The sequence below is a fragment of the Eptatretus burgeri genome, chromosome 6, assembly GCF_056783735.1.
Source record: "Eptatretus burgeri isolate ZD-2024b chromosome 6, Ebu_testis_v1, whole genome shotgun sequence".
Classification (NCBI taxonomy): domain Eukaryota; kingdom Metazoa; phylum Chordata; class Myxini; order Myxiniformes; family Myxinidae; genus Eptatretus; species Eptatretus burgeri.
In genome coordinates this window covers 88,477,888-88,498,157 of record NC_140966.1, presented here as the reverse complement: position 1 = coordinate 88,498,157, position 20,270 = coordinate 88,477,888, and the positions used below count along the sequence as shown (strand labels likewise).

At 44.2% G+C, this 20,270-nt stretch overlaps 1 protein-coding gene across 20 annotated transcripts in view; it reads right to left on the bottom strand.

The window, feature by feature from the left end:
* DNAI3 (dynein axonemal intermediate chain 3) overlaps positions 1–20,270 on the bottom strand; it is a 191,695-nt gene that overhangs the window by 59,214 nt on the left and 112,211 nt on the right. For 15 of the 20 annotated variants that reach the window (XR_015059424.1, XR_015059425.1, XR_015059421.1 and 12 more), the window contains one exon: positions 15,685–15,771. The exons of 2 other annotated variants lie outside the window; for them this stretch is intronic. Coding sequence is in view for 4 of the 18 variants with exons in the window: in XM_085886108.1 (XP_085742234.1) it covers positions 15,685–15,771 (87 nt within the window). In the remaining 14 variants the exon portion in view is untranslated. The remainder of the gene's footprint in view (positions 1–15,684; positions 15,772–20,270) is intronic. 3 more of the 20 variants (XR_015059427.1, XR_015059433.1, XR_015059428.1) reach the window with 1 other exon arrangement.

The following is a 20,270-nucleotide window of genomic DNA, read 5'->3' as shown; positions in this document are numbered from 1 at the left end:
CTCATCGTTGCCGTTGTGTACTCTTGGGTTAATTTATTCCAGCATTCGATTTGTCATCCACTGTCTGCAACGTCGCGTATGTCTCAATTTTTCCATGGCAACAAATAAGAAGTAGGAACATCATAGGAACATAGAAGTAGAACATCATAGAAGTAGGAACATACTGTAGCCTCAAAGTTATCCGCTTGGACCTCCATGAACCCTGTTTACAAATGGTCAATTTTATGCGGGGTGTTTCTGCATAGGATCCAGCAAGACACTTACAATGTTTGCAAATGAAGGAAAAAAAAACAACATTGTGTACCTTGAGGTATTGACATAATTACAACACACACATGACACGCTCAAAACAATAAACACACATGACACACTCAAGCTATTCATTTCAGTTTGTAAACTTTTAGTGATTTCATTTACTTCCAACACCATATAAAAAAGTACATGACCATTAACATACTGTACATAACAATGCCCACCCTTTGGGATAAGAACCACACAGCCTGGTCTTGATTGGGTAAACCAGCTTGAATACAACAACAGCACCCTCAGAAAGTATTCACACCCCCTCGATGTTTGTCACATTTTGTTGAGATACAGCCTGAACTTAAAATGGATTAAATTAAAAAATTTTGTCACCGATCTACACAAAATACCCCATAATGACAAAGTGAAAAGATGTTTTGAGAATTTTTTACAAATTAATTAAAAATGAGAAGCTGAAATGTCTTGCATCAATAAGTATTCAACCTCTTTGCTGTGACACTCCAAATTGAGCTCAGGCACATCCAATTTCCTTTGATCATCCTTGAGATGTCTCTACAACTTAATTGGAGTCCACCTGTGGCCAACTCAATTGATTGGACATGATCTAAGCCGCTGTCACACCTTGACGATTTAGCCAGCGTATGCCGATTTATGAAAAATTTGTCTAAAACGCTGGCACACGTCGAATACGTTATGGGTACGTTTTGTATACGTTAAGAGCACGCTGAAAAACACTGCCATACGTCGTAGTACGCTGGCTTTAAACGTTGTACTTTTGGGTTGTCCTCAAATTTTTGCATGCTTGAAATTTTACGACATATGCCGGCGTATGACTCACACGTTCCGCTATGCTGGCCATAAGTTGTAGGCACGTTATGCGATCGTTGACACACGTTACTTGTAAGTTACTCATAAGTCGAAACACGTCGAGGTAATGTTTAGCGTACCCGAAACTTATTTCTAACCTATGAGTAACGTTTTGTAAGCACGCTACACGAACGTTGTTCACACTTCGCAACACGTTACTTGAAAGTTCCTCATACGTTGAAACACGTCAAAGTAATGTTTAGGATACCCGTGACCTATTTATGACCGATGAGTAACGTGCTTGGGAATTATTTGTAAAGCATGTCCTTCGCACAAATACGTATGTAGATGTATTTGACGTCTTCAGGACGACCACAGAACTTACTGAACGTGTTTCTAACTTACAGATACCGTATAGTGGCGTATTGGCAGCGATTAGGGGAATTGGTATATAAAAAGGGGCTTCGCAGGAGGAACCCGTCTTTGTTTTAGACTTTGTGGTGAGTACATGTCCATGTCATTCCGAGAGATGGATGATACGGCAAGGCTGAGACGACAATACCTAACTGTCCTTGAACATCAACATGACCTCATTGAGTTGACACTGCACCAGTTGCGTGCCAATAGAGCCGGGAGAAGAAGACGTGAACGGAGGAGAAGGAACTGGGTCAGACCATGGATCGGGAGGCGACGCCATTACGGCATATATGACCAGATCATGGTGGAACTCCGGAACGAGGACCATGCATCCTTCATCAACTTCCTGCGAATGCCCCCAGTGATGTTCGACGAGCTGCTAGCCAGAGTGGGTCCAAGGATAACCAAGCAGTACACCTTCTACAGGGATCTGCTTGAGCCTGGCATGAGGCTGGCACTGAGCCTGCTGCTGTTGGTGCCGTGACTGCAGTGAGGTGGAAGCGATTTAACTTGTTCAATGGGAACGATTTCAATTGCCGAGCACCAGCGTCCAAAAACAATAGCCGAGTGACAGCGATTTCACTCATTCAATGGAAACGATTTCAATTGCCAAGCACCAGCGTCCAAAAACAATAGGCGAGTGACAGGCATTTATTAAAAGTGAAGTTGTAGCCGATGAATAGAAAACCTCACGTAATCGGCGACGACACGCTGCCACGCGATGCATACGTTAGACTATCGTTGGGCATAGGTTGTGAACGCCTAAAACACGCTAATCAATCGTTGGTATAACTTATCTATAAGTTATCGAAGCATTCTGTGTTCATTACTAGTACATTATGCATTTGTCCAAGTCGTTTTGAATACTTTAAAAACTGAAACAAAAAAATAGTTCATCGTGGGAATGAGAAAAAAAATTATCCGAAAAGAACATCGAACAATGGTGCAAAGTAGTCTCCTATTCGTGGATGCAATGAGGAAACATCATCACCCACACCCTCCCCATCACGCTCACCTACTACTCCTGACATGGACCTACTACTACTACCAATACTACTCCTCCTCCTACTACTACTACTACTACTACTACTACTACTACTACTACCTCTACTACTACTGACACGCTCACCCATAAAACTACTACTACTGATACTACTGATATTGATACTGATACTACTGACATTGACATCGACTCAACATGGAGTCTGGAACACTGACGGGTTCCTCTTGTGAAGCCCATTTGTATATACCAATTCCCCTAAACGCTGCCAAATCGCCATTATACGGTAGATGTAAGTTAGAAACACGTTCAGTAAGTTCTGTGGTCGTCCGGAAGACGTCAATCTAATTCGTCTACATGCGACAATGTGCGTTTGAGATACGTTACACATAGGTTCAAAGCACGCTACACATAGGTTCAAAGCACGCTACTCATAGGTTCAAAGCACATTACTCATAGGTTAAAAATTAAGTTTCGGGTATGCTAAACATTACCTTGACGTGTTTCGATTTATGGGTAACTTACAAGTAACGTGTGTCCGACGTGTATCAACAATCGCGGAGCGTGCAGAGAACTTATGCCAGCGTATGCGGAACTTGTGAGCCATACGTCGAGTACGTCGTAAAATTTTCAGCATGCTTGAAATTTCACGACGTAATAGACGTACCACAGAATATGACAGCGTACTTTCTCGTTTTTCAGCGTGCTCCTAACGTATACACAACTTACCCATACCGTATTCGACGTGTGCCAGCGTTTTACACACATTTTTCATCGGTCGGCATACGCTGGCTAAATCGTCAAGGTGTGACTGCGATGGTGACACTTCCAATTTTCAGGCGGTTATGATTTAAATCGGCGTGCGCAGCTTTTAACAGAGAACGCCACGAGTTCGTCGGTGATACGTGCAGCGCGCTATGCCTAAGTTAAACTATCGTTGGGCATAGGTTGTGAATGCCGACAACAGGCTAAGCATTCGTTGGTATAAGTTATCTATAAGACAACGAAACGTTCTGTGCCCGTTAGTAATATGTTATGCATATGACCAACACCTTATGAATACGACCAAAACTTAAAAAAAAACTCAAAAACTTCAGCGTACGCCAACGTTTTACATACATTTTTATACGTTGCCATTGCTGGCTAAATCGTCAAGGTGTGACAGCGCCTTTAGAAAGAAACACACCTTTCATGTATAAGGTCCCACAGTTGACAGTGCATGTCAGAGCAGAAACTCTACCATGAAGTTCAAGCAACTGTCCATAAAACTCTGAGATAGAATTGTGATGAGGCATAGATCTGCGGAATGGTATAAGCAATTTATAGTGTTGAAAGTCCCCTAAGAGCACAGTGAGTTCCATCATTAGGAAATGGAAAGAATATGGAACGACCCAGACTCTTCCGAGAGATGGCCGTCCGACCAAACTGGGCAAGAAGGACCTTGGTCAGGGAGGTGACCAAGAATACAATGACCACTCTGAAAGAACGACAGAGTTCCTTGGTTGAGATGGGAGAACCTGCCAGAAGGAGAACAATCTCTGTCGCACTTCACAAATCTCGGCTTGATGGGTGAGTGGTCAGACGTAAGCCACTCCTGAAGAAAAGGCACGTGACAGCATGTCTGGTGCTTGCACAAAAGCACGTGAAAGACTTCAAGAGCGTGAGGCAAAATATTCTGTGGTCTAATGAGATGCACATTAAATTAATTGGCCTGAATGCAAAGTGCTACATCTGGCAGAAACCGAACACAGCTCATCACCTATCTAACACCATCCCTACCGTAAAGCATGGTGGTGGCAGCATCATGCTATGGGGATGCTTTTCAGCGGCAGGGACTGGGAAACGTTATCACAGACGACCTCGGAAGGATTACAGGCAGAGTCAACCACACCTGGCATTAATTAAACAGCCGAGTGGGATTTGAACTCAGGATCCTAAGATCCCACTTGTATGGATAGAGGGAACAATTAATGGAGCCATATACAGGCAAATCCTTACAAATCCATATACAGGCAAAAAAGACAGAGCCTGGTGTTGGCGCAGTGGTTAGGGCAGCGGCTTGGGATCCAAAAGGTCCTGAGTTCAAGCCCTGTTGGGCCACTGAATTAATACACCAGGAGGTTGACTCAGCCTGTCATCCTTCCGAGGTCAGCGAAATGAGTACCAGTATACTGGGCCGGTGTATACCCCGGTTAAAATAGGTGTACCATATCCCTGTGTCGTAAGAGGGGATCAGGGTTGCGTCAGGAAGGGCATCCGGCGTAAAACGTGCCAAATCACTATGCGGATCATACGGGTGATCCGCTGTGGCGACTCCTATCGGGAGCATCCGAAAGAAGAAGAAGAAGAAGAATATATACAGGCAAATCCTTGAGGAGAACCTTCTTCAGAGTGCAAAAGACCTTACACTGCGGTGAAGAGTTACGTTCGAACCGGATAATGACCCCAAGCGTACAGTGAAAGCAACACTGGAATGGCTTCAGAACCAGAAAGTGTCTTTGAGTGGCCCAGCCAAAGCCCAGACTTAAATCCCATTGAGAATCTGTGGAAAGATTTGAAGATTGCTGTTCACCTACGCTCCCCATCCAACTTGACAGAGTTTGAGAAAATCTGCAAGAACGAATGGGAGAACATCCCCAAATCCAGACGTGCAAAGGTGACACAGACATACCCAAGAAGACTCAAAGCTGTAATCACTACTAAAGGTGCTTCTACAAAGTATTGACTCAGAGGGTTGAATGCTTATTAATGCAAGATATTTCAGATTTTCATTTTTCATTAATTTGTAAAAATTTCAAAAACATATTCTTACTTTGTCATTGTGGGGTATTTTGTGTTGATCGATGACAATTTTTTTTTTTAATCCATTTTAAATTCAGGCTGTAACATTAAAATGTAACAAAAGTCAGGGGGTGTGAATACTTTCTGAAGGCTTTCAAAATACTTTCTGAATACTTTCAAAAGTCAGTGGTGTATAAACTGTGTATTATAGTTTATACACCACAATCGCTTTAATTACTTCCTTATACATTATGTTTAATACAAAAAGAAAAATAAAACCTTCTTCTTGTTCTTCCTCCCCACTCTCCCAATCAGTTTAAATCTTTTGAAATGGCAATTTAAAAATGTTCAATCTTCTCACATGCTTCCAAACACATTCCACCCCTTCTCTCCATCTATGGATGACTCATAAATCTATTCCTCATCCACCACAGTGTTCACTTCATGTAACGCTGTCTTTATTCGTGCCTTTAATCATCATTACCATCCCAATCCTGATGTCTGTCTTCGTGTCTCTTCCCTGGGAATCCTTAAATCCAACCCTTTTTGTCCTGTGTGGGACTACAATGACAAACTTCCTCACATCAGTACCCTCCTCCATGTGATCTTCACACCAGGTTTTCCCTACACCTGCTCCAGGCTCCCCCACCCCTGCTCGGCATTCTCCGATGGCGTGTCTATCCACTCCATGCCCCTCCCACTCCTTGCTTCCTCCATGCCCTACCCCTTCCCCGCTTCCTTTCCACCCAATGGTGGATTAAGGGGATGGTTGATGCGACAGTTACCAGGAGCCCAAGCCGAGAAGGGCCCATGCAGTGGCAGATTAACTTCTTGACGGGTGCCTGCACTCAAGATCCGAACACGGCTATAACCTTACTAACAATACACTTCAAAAATACATCATGTATTCTAATATCTTTACAAGGAGAGGATTCCTCTCACTTGGTTATACATTGTAAACATGTTTTAAACTCTCCCCTATATACATATACGTATAGTTGTTATTGTTAATAGTCTTACTTGATTTTTAGCCTTATCAAACCTGTCATTGCACAGTTTTTCCCCTTTTTCTAAGAATGCATTCTACTCACAAGTCAGGGGGAAAAAAAAGGAAAGAGTACCAGCTACGCGAGGAGCAAAAGAGATGAGAAGTAGCCAAACTGCCGACACTCGACACTTTTATCCCAATTAAAAACTCAAGATCGTGAAGATGAAGGCAAACACGATGCTGCACTGTAAACTTCAACATCCTCCATAGCATGTGGTTTTAATGCACACAAACCAGAACCAACTGAACAACTGGTGGCACCAGACTACTGGTTGGCTCGGAAAAACTAGTTGGCTGAGTCGGAGCTCCAAGCCCAAAAATTTCATGAAGATAAAAACCAACTGACGCATGCTGAGCTGAAAGAGATTAAACTTACAAGTGATATTGTACTGTGGGGATATAATGTATCAGAAGACATATGAAGCCATGAGATTGCAAAAGTTAGTGAGGATTTCTGAAACTGTGATAGAGATTTCCAAAACTCTGGTGTGATTCATGGCAGGGAAGGATATCACTGATACTGCTCAAAGTCCTTCACACATGCATATCCGCTGGTGGGGGAGCATGTGAAGTGCATGTGGCTCTGTTACTCACCTTCAAATGGTAGAGTATACAGTATGCTGCTTAACTTGCAAGCTCAACCTGACCAAATAGCCCCTTTACTCGTGGGTTTAATGGCTGGAAGCATGCCGATGAGAGGATTTCATCTCATGAAAACAGCCAGCAGCAGAGAGAAACCATGGTAGTAATGTGCACGAGACAAGCAGGCATTGGTTGTGTGGATGGTTATGTTGTTCTCCAGTTTGAAAATGAATGTCTGCAACTGGTGCTTGGTTTTCGGAGCGAGATGTCTGTGATGACGTTTCTCTGTGAACGAGGTCTTTCTTTGCGAGGCACACACGGAATTGTTGGGCCAACTACTACTTCTACTACTACTTATTTGAATGCCCACCGAGGAGTCATGCCCACCGAGCGACCCCCATAACTGTCGGTCTTCCGCCTTCTGCCAACATTCACATGGGATAAGGCCAATGTTATTGGTTGGGTCTCCAAGTAACAGTAAATATCTGGGTGTTTTGGAGGTTCTTGCAAACTGTGATGCATTCATTCCTTGCTGAAGACATCAAAAGATCCACCAAGAAAGGCAGGGGGCATACCCCCAGATTTGTCCTCCACTACTTGTGAAGAACCGATTCATCTGATGGGTATGTAGAAAAGTACTTGAGATTATAAAGGAACTGAAATCAGGGAAGTTCTATTCAGTATCTGTTGATTCAATACCAGATGTTACACACTCAGATCAGTTGACGTTTGTCGTCCGCTATGTTCTCCCAAATGATCTTGAAGAGGGTTTTCTAAGGTTTTTGCCGATGATCAGTCAAACTGGACAGGAAGTAGCAGAAATGATAGTGGCCTTTCGGGATGAGAACTGGATCACCAAAAATATTTCTTCATGGACAATCGTATGATCCATCCATCCATTGGGACCATACTCTGTGCAGAGCATTTCATGATTCATGAGATCATTTCAACCGGTTCACTACAGCCTGAGTTTCCACAAATGAAGGTAAAGCCAAGCAGTCTCCTTGGCTATTGGACACAATCCTGGAAGCGATGCCACTCCGACACAGCATACCAGCATGCTGGCGCTCATTTTGCCAACCTCGGAAGGATGACAGGCAGAGTCAACCCCACCTGGTATCAATTCAACAGCCGAGTGGGATTTGAACTCAGGATCACAAGATCCCAAACCCACCACCCCAACCATTAAGCCAATACCAGGTTGTCATATGATAATGAATCAAATATAAGTGGGAAATATGTTCAAACTATCATCAGGGAACAATGCCCAAGGTCAGGTCAGGTATGAGAGCATGCGCCAGAGAAGCGCGTCACTGCAACCACTTTCCGCCAGTACTCCAGGGGCCTCAATCTGGCTATCCCCCAGGCAGATGCCTGGCCCATCCCCATCTCCTTGAGATGCTGATCAACCTGCTGCAATCACGAGGAACGTGGTCGGCCCATTGACCTCCTCCACTCATGAGACTCCCTCGCTGAGAGAATCTGGTGAGCAGGATCAGCGTCAGGAAAACGAGCCACATGTCCATACAACCGAAGCTGATGCTCACGGAAAATGCAGGTAACAAATCTCACTTGAGTCTCTCTCAGAACCGCTCGTTGGACACAAAGTCTGACCAGCGATAGCCAAGGATTCTCCGAAGAGACGTGGTACCAAAGGAAGTAAGTCTCTGTACCAGATCCCTGGTCAGAGTCCAATTATCACATCCATAGAGCAAGACTGGAAGCACCGAGGAGCTGAAGACTTGGAATTTCGTCCTCCTGCACAGGTATTGGCAGCACCACACCCCATGATCCAGTGAATCCATGACTCCCCAGGCCCGACCCAGACGTCTGTTGACCTCTGGCTCACAGACAGCAGAGACGTGAACATCACTGCCAAGGTAAGAGAACCTCTCCAAGACCTGAACATCCTCACCACAAACAGGCACAGACAGAAAAGCAGCATCCAAGATGTCATTGAAAGCCTGGATCTTAGTTTTGACCCAGGAAATCCATAATCCCAGTGGCTCCGACTCTTCCTTCAGTACCTCGAGGGCCCCTTAAAAGGATATCTGGAGTCTCCGTAAAGATGACTGCATCATCTGTGAAATCATGGTCAGAGATCTTGACATTCGCAAATGATGCACCGCAGCTTGACGTCTCTGACGTCCTCCCCAGCATATAGTCATACAAGTCCTGAAAAGTGTGACGGCCAGTACACACCCCTGAAAAACTCCAGTAAGAACGGGAATTAAGTCAGAGATGGTACCACCACATCTCACAACACTCTCAGTACCAGAGTATAGTTCAGACATCAGATTGATAAGTTTTGGTGGCACCCCACGAAGACCAAGAATCCTCCAGAGGGCATCCCGATTCCCAGAATCAAACGCTTTACAGAGACTAACATAAGCTGCAAGCAGCCCCTGCCAAAACTCTCGTCTGTGTTCGGTGAGGCCCCGAATAGCAAGGATACGGTTAATCTTTGACTTCTTTGGTGTAAAGCCTGACTGCTCTGGGTGCTGGTGCTCAAGCAGATGGTGGCGAACCCTTTCAATAATTATCCGAGCAAAGAACTTGCCCGGGACTGAGAGCAGCATCACCCCTCGGTGGTTGTTTTAGACCTGGCGATCACCCTTCCCTTTTCAGAGAGAGACAACAAGGCCCCTCTTCCAGTCAGTTGGGATGATGCCTGTGTTCCAGGCAGAGCACAGAACTGCATGCAATGATACAAGTGCAGCATTTCCACCAGACTTGAGAAGTTCAGCATGGATGCCACAGATCCCAGGAGCTTTACCTCATTTCAAGCGGTTCACCACAGCCTGTGTTTCCACAAATGAAGGTGGACCACAATTGATTGGAGGGTCAAGATTCGGGATTGTAACACCGCTGATATCCAACTCGACAGCTGGTGCATCAGCCTGGTACAACCCCTCAAAGTAACTGGCCCAGCGGGCCTTCGTCTCGGACTCCTCGATCAAGAGCCCACCACCCTCTGCTCTCACTGCAGGACATCGAGGGGACGGGCTTGGACGAACACAATGCGCGAATTCCCCTGTAAGCAGGACGAGGATCACTTGACCACAGGTGATGCTCTACCACCTCACAGATTCCTCGCACATAGGCCTCTTTGTCCACCCTTAGTGCACGTACAGTTTTACACCTCAGCTCCCTGAACAGTTCAGCTCTGCCATTCATCCTGGCCCTGTAACACTGGGCAATGTTATCCAGTGTGCCTTGAGAGACAAAATTCTTCTTCACCCTCCAGTGAGTTCCAAGACATCTACCAGCAACGTCAAGGACGGTGGTCTTGAAGGCACTTCAATACTCTTCAGGATCCCCCAAAGCACCCAGACCCCCCAAATCTCCACTCAGCCTGTTTGCAAACTCCTCAGCTACCCTCTCATACTTGAGCTTGCCAACATCCAGCCTCGGCTGGGATGGTACCATTCTCCTGGATTTAAGGTGCAACTTAAGAGTTGCTACAACAAGCTGGTGGTCAGTATTGAGGAACTGAGCACTCCGGTAGACCCTGCAGTTCTGGATCATCCTCCAGTGACCATCAATGAACATGTGGTCAATCTCCTTTGCCACACTGCCAGCATTGGAATACCAAGTCCAGTGATGAGCCTGTGGGTGCTGAAACCATGAACCAGCCACCCTAACCCATGACTTCTTACAAAGTCAAGGAACGTAGTGCTAGTCTGGTTCACAATTCCAGACCCATGCGGACCAACACACATCTCATAAACATCCCTATTAGTTCCAGTCGATACATTGAAATCCCCCAAGACTAGAAGAGTATCTTGCCTGGGGCACTGATCAACCACAGACTCAATTGTGGCATAGAATGCGTCCTTCATGGTGAGATCACTCGCCTCAGTCGGAGCATGTACAGAGACCAGGGAAATGACACCCAAGGAGTGACGAATCCTTTGTCTCATAATACGATCGTTGACCGGTGTTCCCTCAATTGTCATTGGAGTCAGTTTATTGGACACAGCGCCAGCAACACCTTGGGCAAGGTAACCATCAGAGCGACCAGACCAATAGTAGGTGTAACCACCCGCCATGATATCTCCGCAATCTGGCTCCAAACCTCAGAGAGTGCTGCAATACCGATGTCCAAATGCTTGAACTCAGATGACAACAGATACAAGTGATCATCCTCTCTTAGGGATAGGACATTCCAGGCACCCACCCAAAGGGACTGCCTCAGGTTAACCCAAGGAGACCACCGTCTGGTGGATGACACCTCAGCACCACTCCAACACACTCTCTCGCAATCTGACCCGGGAATGTTACCCCGTGGTTTCCCTCCTATCATCAAAAATTGGGGTTCCCAAAGGCTTTGCCCCAATCCCGTGATCCGGTGAGCTGCCCTGCGAAGGGAAGCTGCACAGGAGGTACTCCCACAGAGTGGATTTTCTGATTTTTTTATGCTGCTGAAATGTTTTGCGGAATGAAGAGTTTTATGGTGGCAGGAGTGCAAATCCTACCACCAACCTCGTAATAAGAAGTAACCCAATTGAAAGAGGATGTCCGCAGACACAGTCGGGCACTATATATGGATAGCCGTTGGCTCACAAGGAGTTCCTCCACCCTTTGACAGGTTTTGTTCTTCATCCTGCTGGGTGTCCATATCATACACCCTCCTCACCAAGAAACTTGGTGGGGGAGACGGTTTAGTCGCCGACAACCCGACCATGGAACAGGTTAGTACAGGTTTACATAGTACCTGTAGCAAGTCACATATCCAATCTGACCTGACGTGACCTGACTGGCAATGCCCAAATGTGACGTTTTTACCATGCACAGCTCACTCACTCAACCTTGTGGGGAAAAGTACCGACAAATGCAGCCCAGTGATCTTCACATTCTTCGACATTGTACAAAAGCGGTACACCTGTCTCTCTGGATCGACGTATCGCTGTCGACTGCTCTGTGAAAAAAAATGAAGCCATTAGGGTTATTTGTTGTCAAACAGCTTTCAGCTACTCATTGGTCAGCAAAGTATGGAGCATTGGCAGCCCTTCTCAAAGGTTACAGTCCCATATGCAAAGTGTTGGAATCGCTGGCAACTAACATGGAAAAGAAAGTGGAGTGGCAAGATGAAGCTCAGTCGATCCTTGACAAACTTGGTGAACTGGATTCAGCTCTACTTTTTGATATTTGGAAAACAGACTTCGAGGGCTTTCACCAGACCACTCTCTCGCTTCAAGAGACCAGCTTAAATCTGAATGTCACGGTGTCTTTACTCAGGTCTTGTTGATTTTGTCACGATCCAGCAGACAGAGTTTCAGGATATTGAAGATCTAGGGATTAAACTGTGTTACCATAACGAATACAATTCAGCCCAGATGCATGGCCTCATGTGCAACTGCCGCTTTGATGATGGAGATGATGAAGAGTGAAGAAACTGTTCCATCACACAAGAACATCTGAAGTGCCCTTTGTCATCATCGATCAGCTAATGAGTGCTATGAAACATCCTCTTGAAGCATACAAGGAAATAAACTTTAAGTTTGGATTCCTGTCCAAGCTAACCTCTCTCTTTACTCATGAGATCAAGCAAGCCGGAGCAAATCTTTCCTGCTCCTATCCCAATGATCTGGAACCTACGATAAAAAGTGAATTTATCCAGTTTTATTTATACCTTGCTGGCATCTCCAACAGAGCTTCAAACCTCACACAAACATATTATGTCAGCAAAACAGAATGAAAAAATTCCTCCAAACACATGCCCTCAACCAAACGTTTCTTAACATTGAAATAGCTCTTCGGATATATCTATCAATAATGGCATCAAATTGCAGTGGTGAGGGATCCCCGAAAACTAAAACTCATCAAGGATGAGGTCAGGAACCAAATGGGAGAAGATTGACTTCATAGTCTTTCAATCATGATTATTGAGAGGGAAGTACCGGAAGGACTTGATTTCTCAAAAATCAGTGACGAGTTTGGCCGAAAGAAGTCGAGAAAGTGATGTAACGTTATACGTATAGTGGTTTTTGTGGAGAAACTGACTGCACCTTGGAATGCAAATGACATGATAATCTTACAAATAAATTGCTCTGTCTTGTTATAAATTGTCATTGTCGTTTTATTTTCAAAATGAAAAGGTTTTTGTCATCAAAGCATTGTTGTTTATTGTTTGTACAGGGATTTTTTTAATATTCTTTAAATAATAAGATATTGAATGAGCATCGTCATAGTACTGTAATCAATAAGATCATATGCTGAGATCAAGACCTGACCTGATTTTGACCTGATGCATACTTCACTTGCACTGTGACTGATGTGTGTTACTGTGGGATAGAAAGGGGAGTAGCAGGGCCCATGGTTGGGTCACCAACCGCCCAGGGTCAAAGGCACCCATATTCTGTCTCAGTTTCCAGCTCACCTGCTCCTTGTAGTGTAGTAGATAGTAGAAAAATCGTGCAAATTATGATACAAGCATCAAATTTGGCATTTCTGTTCTGCAGGGATTTCTGATCAAATCTGCCCGATTGGCCATTTGAAAATCCAAATTTTGAAAAATTTGAAAAAAAAAAAAACTTCAAAAAAATTGAAGTCACAGCTGGCTGAAATTCTTGAAGCACAAGTGAACATCCCAGACAGAGAACCAAGGGGAGATGCAGTCATCATTGATGGCTCAGCACTTATCAATGCCCTACCTCCACGCTTTTCAAAGATATTTGATGACTATGCTAAAGAAGACATCATCCCAAAGGTGGAATCCTATAGTGCCAGGTACGAGAGGGTGGACGTCGTGTTTGATGTGTACAAGAAGTCAAGTCTGAAGTCCGAGGCAAGGTCGAAAAGGGGCAAGGAATCAGAAGAAGAGTGACAGGAACCAGTAAGACCCCAAGTAACTGGAGAAGCTTTCTTCGAGATGACAGCAACAAGACTGAGCTGTTTCACTTCCTTGCGGAAAAGATGTGTGAAGCACAGACGACAAGCACAGTCATTGTCACAAAAGGAGAAGATGCCATGAGCAACACAAGGAAGTCACTGGATGCTGTGTCTCCATGTTGTCATGAAGAAGCTGACACTCGAATATTTGTACACGCCAGGGATGCAACGACGGATGGAAGCAAGTCCATTATCATTAAGGCTAATGACACGGACGTACTCGTCATAGCAATATCTGTACTGCCATCCTTACAGGAACTAGGTCTTGAGAACATGTGGATTGCCTTTGGCTAAGGAGCCAAGGCGTGATGGATTCCAGTCCATGAGGTAGTTTCTGCAATAGGGCCTGAGAAAGCTAGAGGGATCCCATACTTCCATGTGTTCACTGGATGTAACATCGTGGCTGCCTTCCGCGGTAAAGGGAAGAAAACTGCATGGCAGACTTGGAACGTCTTTGATGATGTTTCTGAAACATTCACCAATCTCAGCCAGCATCCAACATTGATTCGTGATCTTGACTTTTTGAAGTTTTTTTATTTTTAATTTTTCAAAATTTGGATTTTCAAATGGCCAATCAGGCGGATTTGATTAGAATCCCCTGGAGAACAAATGTGGCAAATTTGATGCTTGTATCATCATTTGCACGATTCCTCTTAAAAATTGCTGTTATCTGCCCCACTATTGCTTCCTGCACTCCCTACTCCCTACTCCCTCTTTGCTTCTTTTACTCGGAAGCGAGTACATGCTCTGCTGTTGCACTTTGTGGATTTGACACCCATAGCTATTCAATGTAGAGTTGCAAGCAGTCACCTTGAGTACACCTTGGGAACACGGGTATGGTTTGTTTCATGCAAATGATAATTAAACAATTCACAGTCATCATACCATTTTAAAGCCTTTTTCCTTGAGCAGGGGTCAGATTTTTGCGGGCTCCAATCATGGTACCCCTTTCTTGTGGCAATGTTTTTTACGGCCGTATGCCCTTCCTGACGCCAACCGTCGCCTTCGAAACACAGGGATAATTACCAGTATACTGGTTTTCATTTTGCCGACTTCAGAAGGATGACAGGCTGAGTCAACCCCCCTGATGTTAATTCAGTGGCCAGCGGGGCTCGAACTCAGGACCCCAACGATCCCAAGCTACCATCTTAACCACTAAGCCAACACTCGGCATAAACAATTGACAAAGTAAAAGGGAAAAAGAAAAAGTGCTTCTGGTTCCAATATGGAGAATTATGTCCCAAAAGATATATAATGCGAGTGACACAAGGTTAAAAACCAAAAGGAAAGTAAGTTGACTCAGGCACACTCTTGGGAAGGCTGCATGTGTGGGTGAACCCTTGTTCATTGTTGGTTGGTTATTAAAACTGCTTCTCCAAGCCTTATGTAAAGATGCAGCTTTGCTCCAAACTTGCAAACCTTTCATATTTGTATTCCCAGTTACAAATACCTGTGATCAATAAATGCGAGCTATTGGCTACAGGTGCCATCGTGGACGATTTATGATTGACACTGACTTTATAATGCTCCCAATGTTTTAAATGCCCCTCCTTCCTATTCAATTCAAATTAAACCATTCGCTCCTGGAGAAGATTGGTTGTTGTTGTCACTTGCAAATATTGGACAACGTTTGATTGAATTTTCATGAGTGATGCAGAATCTCAGATGGGTTCATTTTCTAGCTGATGCTATTTTCACAGCCTTACTCGTATAAGAAATGGAAACCTCCATCTTGAGATCCTTATATAATTCAAGCTACATGTCAAGAATGGCCAACCAGACCTGAATAGTTTTGGGGAATTTGTACAAGTACACATACCACGTAAGGTTCCTTTAGACCTTTTACACACAATTTATTTTATACTTTAATACATATTCGCCAAAATTATACCTCCGTGGCTGCAATGGAGTCTTTCACCTTCTCAGTTTTCTGCTTCATCAGTCGGTGAGTGTGTGAAGTTATATCCCAGAGAACAATCTGCAGGCGACGTATACAACATTAGAATCTCAAAACAGACCTTACATATCAAATGAACTTGTAATACGTTTAAATCAGCCTCAATGGCATAATGGTTAAAGCATCTGTGCTGAGTTGGGGAGGTTAACAGTTCAAACCCTGGCCAAATTATACCCAAGACTAAAAATGGTATGTGCTGCTTCCTTGCTTGACGTTCAGCATTTAAAAGGATAGAGCATGCACAAACAAGCATAAGTTGGTAATACTAGTGCAGGCTTTGATGTGCCTAATGGGCTTACTATCCTCCTGCATCAAATTCCCTTGTAAGGGAGGCCGTACGTATGTATTTATTTATTTAGCAACTTGATACTCAATTTTGTAACAAAAAGGGGGTAATACCCCAAAAAAACACCTCAGTAATTCTTCAGTTACAGATAAAAGTGAATTATATTTTCACTATTTCATATCTCATGTTGCATTTCAATGTGCAGGTTGTGCTGAAATCTCTGAGAACTCACGGATTGCTTCAAAGTGTGCACTGCATACTGATACCAACATAGACAATGCTGTGCCAGGATAAAAAAAATTAATAAAAGGAAATGCTACCTTGAAGGCCCCAGGTGTTTCATTCTGTTTTATTTATCTCCTTTGTTTATTCTGCTGATAATCGTGTCATTATCGATTAAGACAATAGATATCCAGAGAAACATGTCAGTTCTGTACTGCACAAAGAAAGTCAGAATCACTCACTCAGAATTAGTGTGCAGTTACAAAAGTGTGACTCACATTATGGGTCAGCTGAATAATATAAACCACCCACATGTACATTTGAGTATTACTCAAAGCATATTTTATTACCTCCACCACAGTAGGTGGACGGAGGTTATGGTTTCACCCATCTCTGTTTGTTACTTGGCAAAAAAAAAAAAAAATTTTGACAAGTATGTTGATCGCTTCCGTTTGTTTGTTTATCTGTCCGCTCACCTTTAATCATCTGCAGGTCACAATTTTAAACTGATCTTCACGAAACTTCACCAAATGGTGGAGATGATCTTCCAACAGAATCCTATTTATTTTTGAGGTCAAATGGTCAAATGGTCAACATAGGCCGAATATCTAAAATTGTCAATTTCCATCCGATTGACTTGAAATTTGAAGATTTGCATATCAGGTCAATTAATTCAATCACCAATTATGTTTAAGGTCATAAGGTCTACAAAGGCCTAATTTCGAAAATTGATAGATAGGGCCAAAAACTATATATATGTATATATATTGGAACAGTCCTGCGTCATGGGGGGGTGGGGGGGGCAGGGGAGATGGACTGCCTCGGGTTACTTGCAGGACTCACCGGAATCGCAGGCCGACGCACACGAATAACTTCATGATGTGGCGGGGTCATTAATCGACCGTGAACGCCAATAACTCAACCATGTGACTGAGGGTCCTCCGTCTAACAAACAGTTTACCTTAGGGTCATGTGACTTCTTTACTGGGGAACGTGCTCTTGGTACGCACTTGTGTTAACTAGATTTCTTCCTGGATCAGGTGCAGCAAAGTGGAAATGCCAAGTACGTACTGGCAGTACGTACTTTGGGGAACAGCGAATCTTTGGGGCATAATGTCCCAGCGAGGCTAGGGTGTGGGCCATGGTGGACCAATGAAGGAAAACACGAAAACAGGCTGGGAACATTTCCACACAGTTCATTTACTTACAACCAGAATGCGAGGAAAGGTATGTGGCACAGTGAATGGTATTTATTGGTATGTACAGCAGTGAAAGCAAGGAATCCATGGGGTGTGGCAAAAGACAGGCAATCTTTCAAAAGCAGACAGAGAGCAGAGTTATCCCGTTATATCTTCTCCAATCTAAATTTATGCTAGGACAGGTGCCATATATATATATATATATATATATATATATATATATATATATATATATATATATATATATATATATATATATATATATATATATATATATATGTATATATATATATATATATATATATATATATATATATATATATCTCTCTCTCTCTCTCTCTCTCTCTCTCTCTCTCTCTCTCTCTCTCTCTCTCTCTCTCTCTCTCTCTCTCTCTCTCTCTCTCTCTCTCTCTCTCTCTCACACACACACACACACACACACACACACACACACACACACCCGAGGAAGATAAGATAACCAAGAGAGAAAAAAAGCAGGTGAGGGTAAACGAACCCTCAGTATGTCGTCAGACCAAAGCAACCCAGAATGCTGAGGGAAAGGGAGGTGGGAGGAATACTGGGTGTGTCTAGAGTGTGGGAGTGGGAGTTGTTGTTTAGTGCAACGTGGGGGTGCAGCGTCATGCAAGAGGAAAATGTGAATGTGAGTGTTCGTTTGCTCCTTTGGGTTCTGCCTGTAAAAGAACAGTCGAGCTTCGGCCGCATTGATTTTCTTTTATGCATCCACAGTCGACGAGAGAGAGAGAGAGAGAGAGAGAGAGAGAGAGAGAGAGAGAGAGAGAGAGAGAGAGAGAGAGAGAGAGAGAGAGAGAGAGAGAGAGAGAGAGAGAGAGAGAGAGAGAGAGAGAGAGAGAGAGAGAGAGAGAGAGAGAGAGAGAGAGAGAGAGAGAGAGAGAGAGAGAGAGAGAGAGAGAGAGAGAGAGAGAGAGAGAGAGAGAGAGAGAGAGAGAGAGAGAGAGAGAGAGAGAGAGAGAGAGAGAGAGAGAGAGAGAGAGAGAGAGAGAGAGAGAGAGAGAGAGAGAGAGAGAGAGAGAGAGAGAGAGAGAGAGAGAGAGAGAGAGAGAGAGAGAGAGAGAGAGAGAGAGAGAGAGAGAGAGAGAGAGATCGAAGAAAAAGATGTGGAAGAAGAAAGTCTCTGTCCTATCTATGTGAATATCTGTAAGTGTCAATGTCTGTACCGATTGAGGATAGGTAGTGAGTGATGATCGCCACATGGCGTCCATGGTGAAGGCCAAATGCCACGTGGCGCTCATCGTGAAATGGGTGAATAAAAGTCGCGAGTTGACGTGGGTTGCTGAAAGGGTATTTTTCCCAGTTTTATGAAGTGGTCGTGGTGAACATGGAAAGGTTTGGTGAGCAGTGTGAAGTCTGAGGTGAGTTGGCGGTTGGGAATTGTTGCGCACACTCCAAAGGAACGACATACTGTGCATTGTTGGCAGGAAGCGCTCTCAGCACGGGCATGCTGGAAATACCTGCAGCGTGCTGCTAATTCTTATTTCCATAGAGTGTGTGCTTGCTTGCATGGTTCGTGTGACATAAAGGAAAAATTTCAAGGTTAAAGTGAAGATATATGAGATATAAAAGACCTAACTACAAGAGTCCCATGCAACGCATCTTTCCCTTTTACCCACTCGACATATGGAAGGGACAAAGATATATAGTATTGAAATAACTGCCAAGGGATGCTGTATGTTGTGTGCCATTGCTTGCAGGGATGTGGTTTTACAAAACCACAATACATATATATATATATATATATATATATATATATATATATATATATATATATATATATATATATATATATATATATATATATATATATATATATATATACATAATGTTACGAATTCTCGCCCGCCGGCGTGTGGACAGCCGCTTTTATCCGAATCGCAGCCGTACGCCCACCGAACAAACAATTCAGTCGCGACTTTCTGGAACAACGCCGAAAACCAGTCACGGGTGTGCTCCAAGCGCACACCACGGCCTCGTCAATATTCTACCCGCGCGCGACAGGGTCAACCGCCGAATTGTCGATATACCTAATGATTCATGCGGGCAGACTACCGAGAAACCGTACCTCAACGAAGGCCTGCTTGGACACGAACCGCTTAAGCGGTTCGTTCCGTTCTGGGATAACCGAGCGGTGTATTATCGCCAGGCCACGTTGGACCCAATTCTATTATCGGCTATTAAAAAGCCCGCTATTATTCCGAAATACAATACGGTATTTCAATGGGGAAAATGACACGACAAACAGGTTCACATTCAAATAAGCACATTTATTATTTACACACGTACACAGTAATGCAGTCATGCAGATATGGAATCAATGGGTGAAACACGCATGCAGTTGGTGTGATGAATGTGGGACGGGGCAAGACGCAAGCAAGACAAAGCACTATAACCGTCTATTATTTATTATTCACAAGCACTTAACAACAGTTCTACTTAACGGGACACGGCGCCACAACTTTCACGCAAATAAGCAAGGAAAGACCCCCCTCAAAGACAAGGGGGTCAGACTGGACCCATAGGCCTTTATAACGTGGAGCTTGGCAGACCGAAGGAGTTCCACGAGACTGTTGCAGGTTACCTCCACCCTCGTGGTGCCTCTATGGGGCAACCCGCGATGTCCCATCCCCACAGCAGCTAGCGTAGCCGCGGTTGAGCCCAGGCCTTGCCAAGCGGCCAGGTGATTCGGGCCTCAGCCAGCGACGCGTTGAGAGGAACGAACGGGTCTTGATGCTCTTCCAGAGTTGATGCTCTTTGTAAGAACCCGTCCGTCCCTCAGC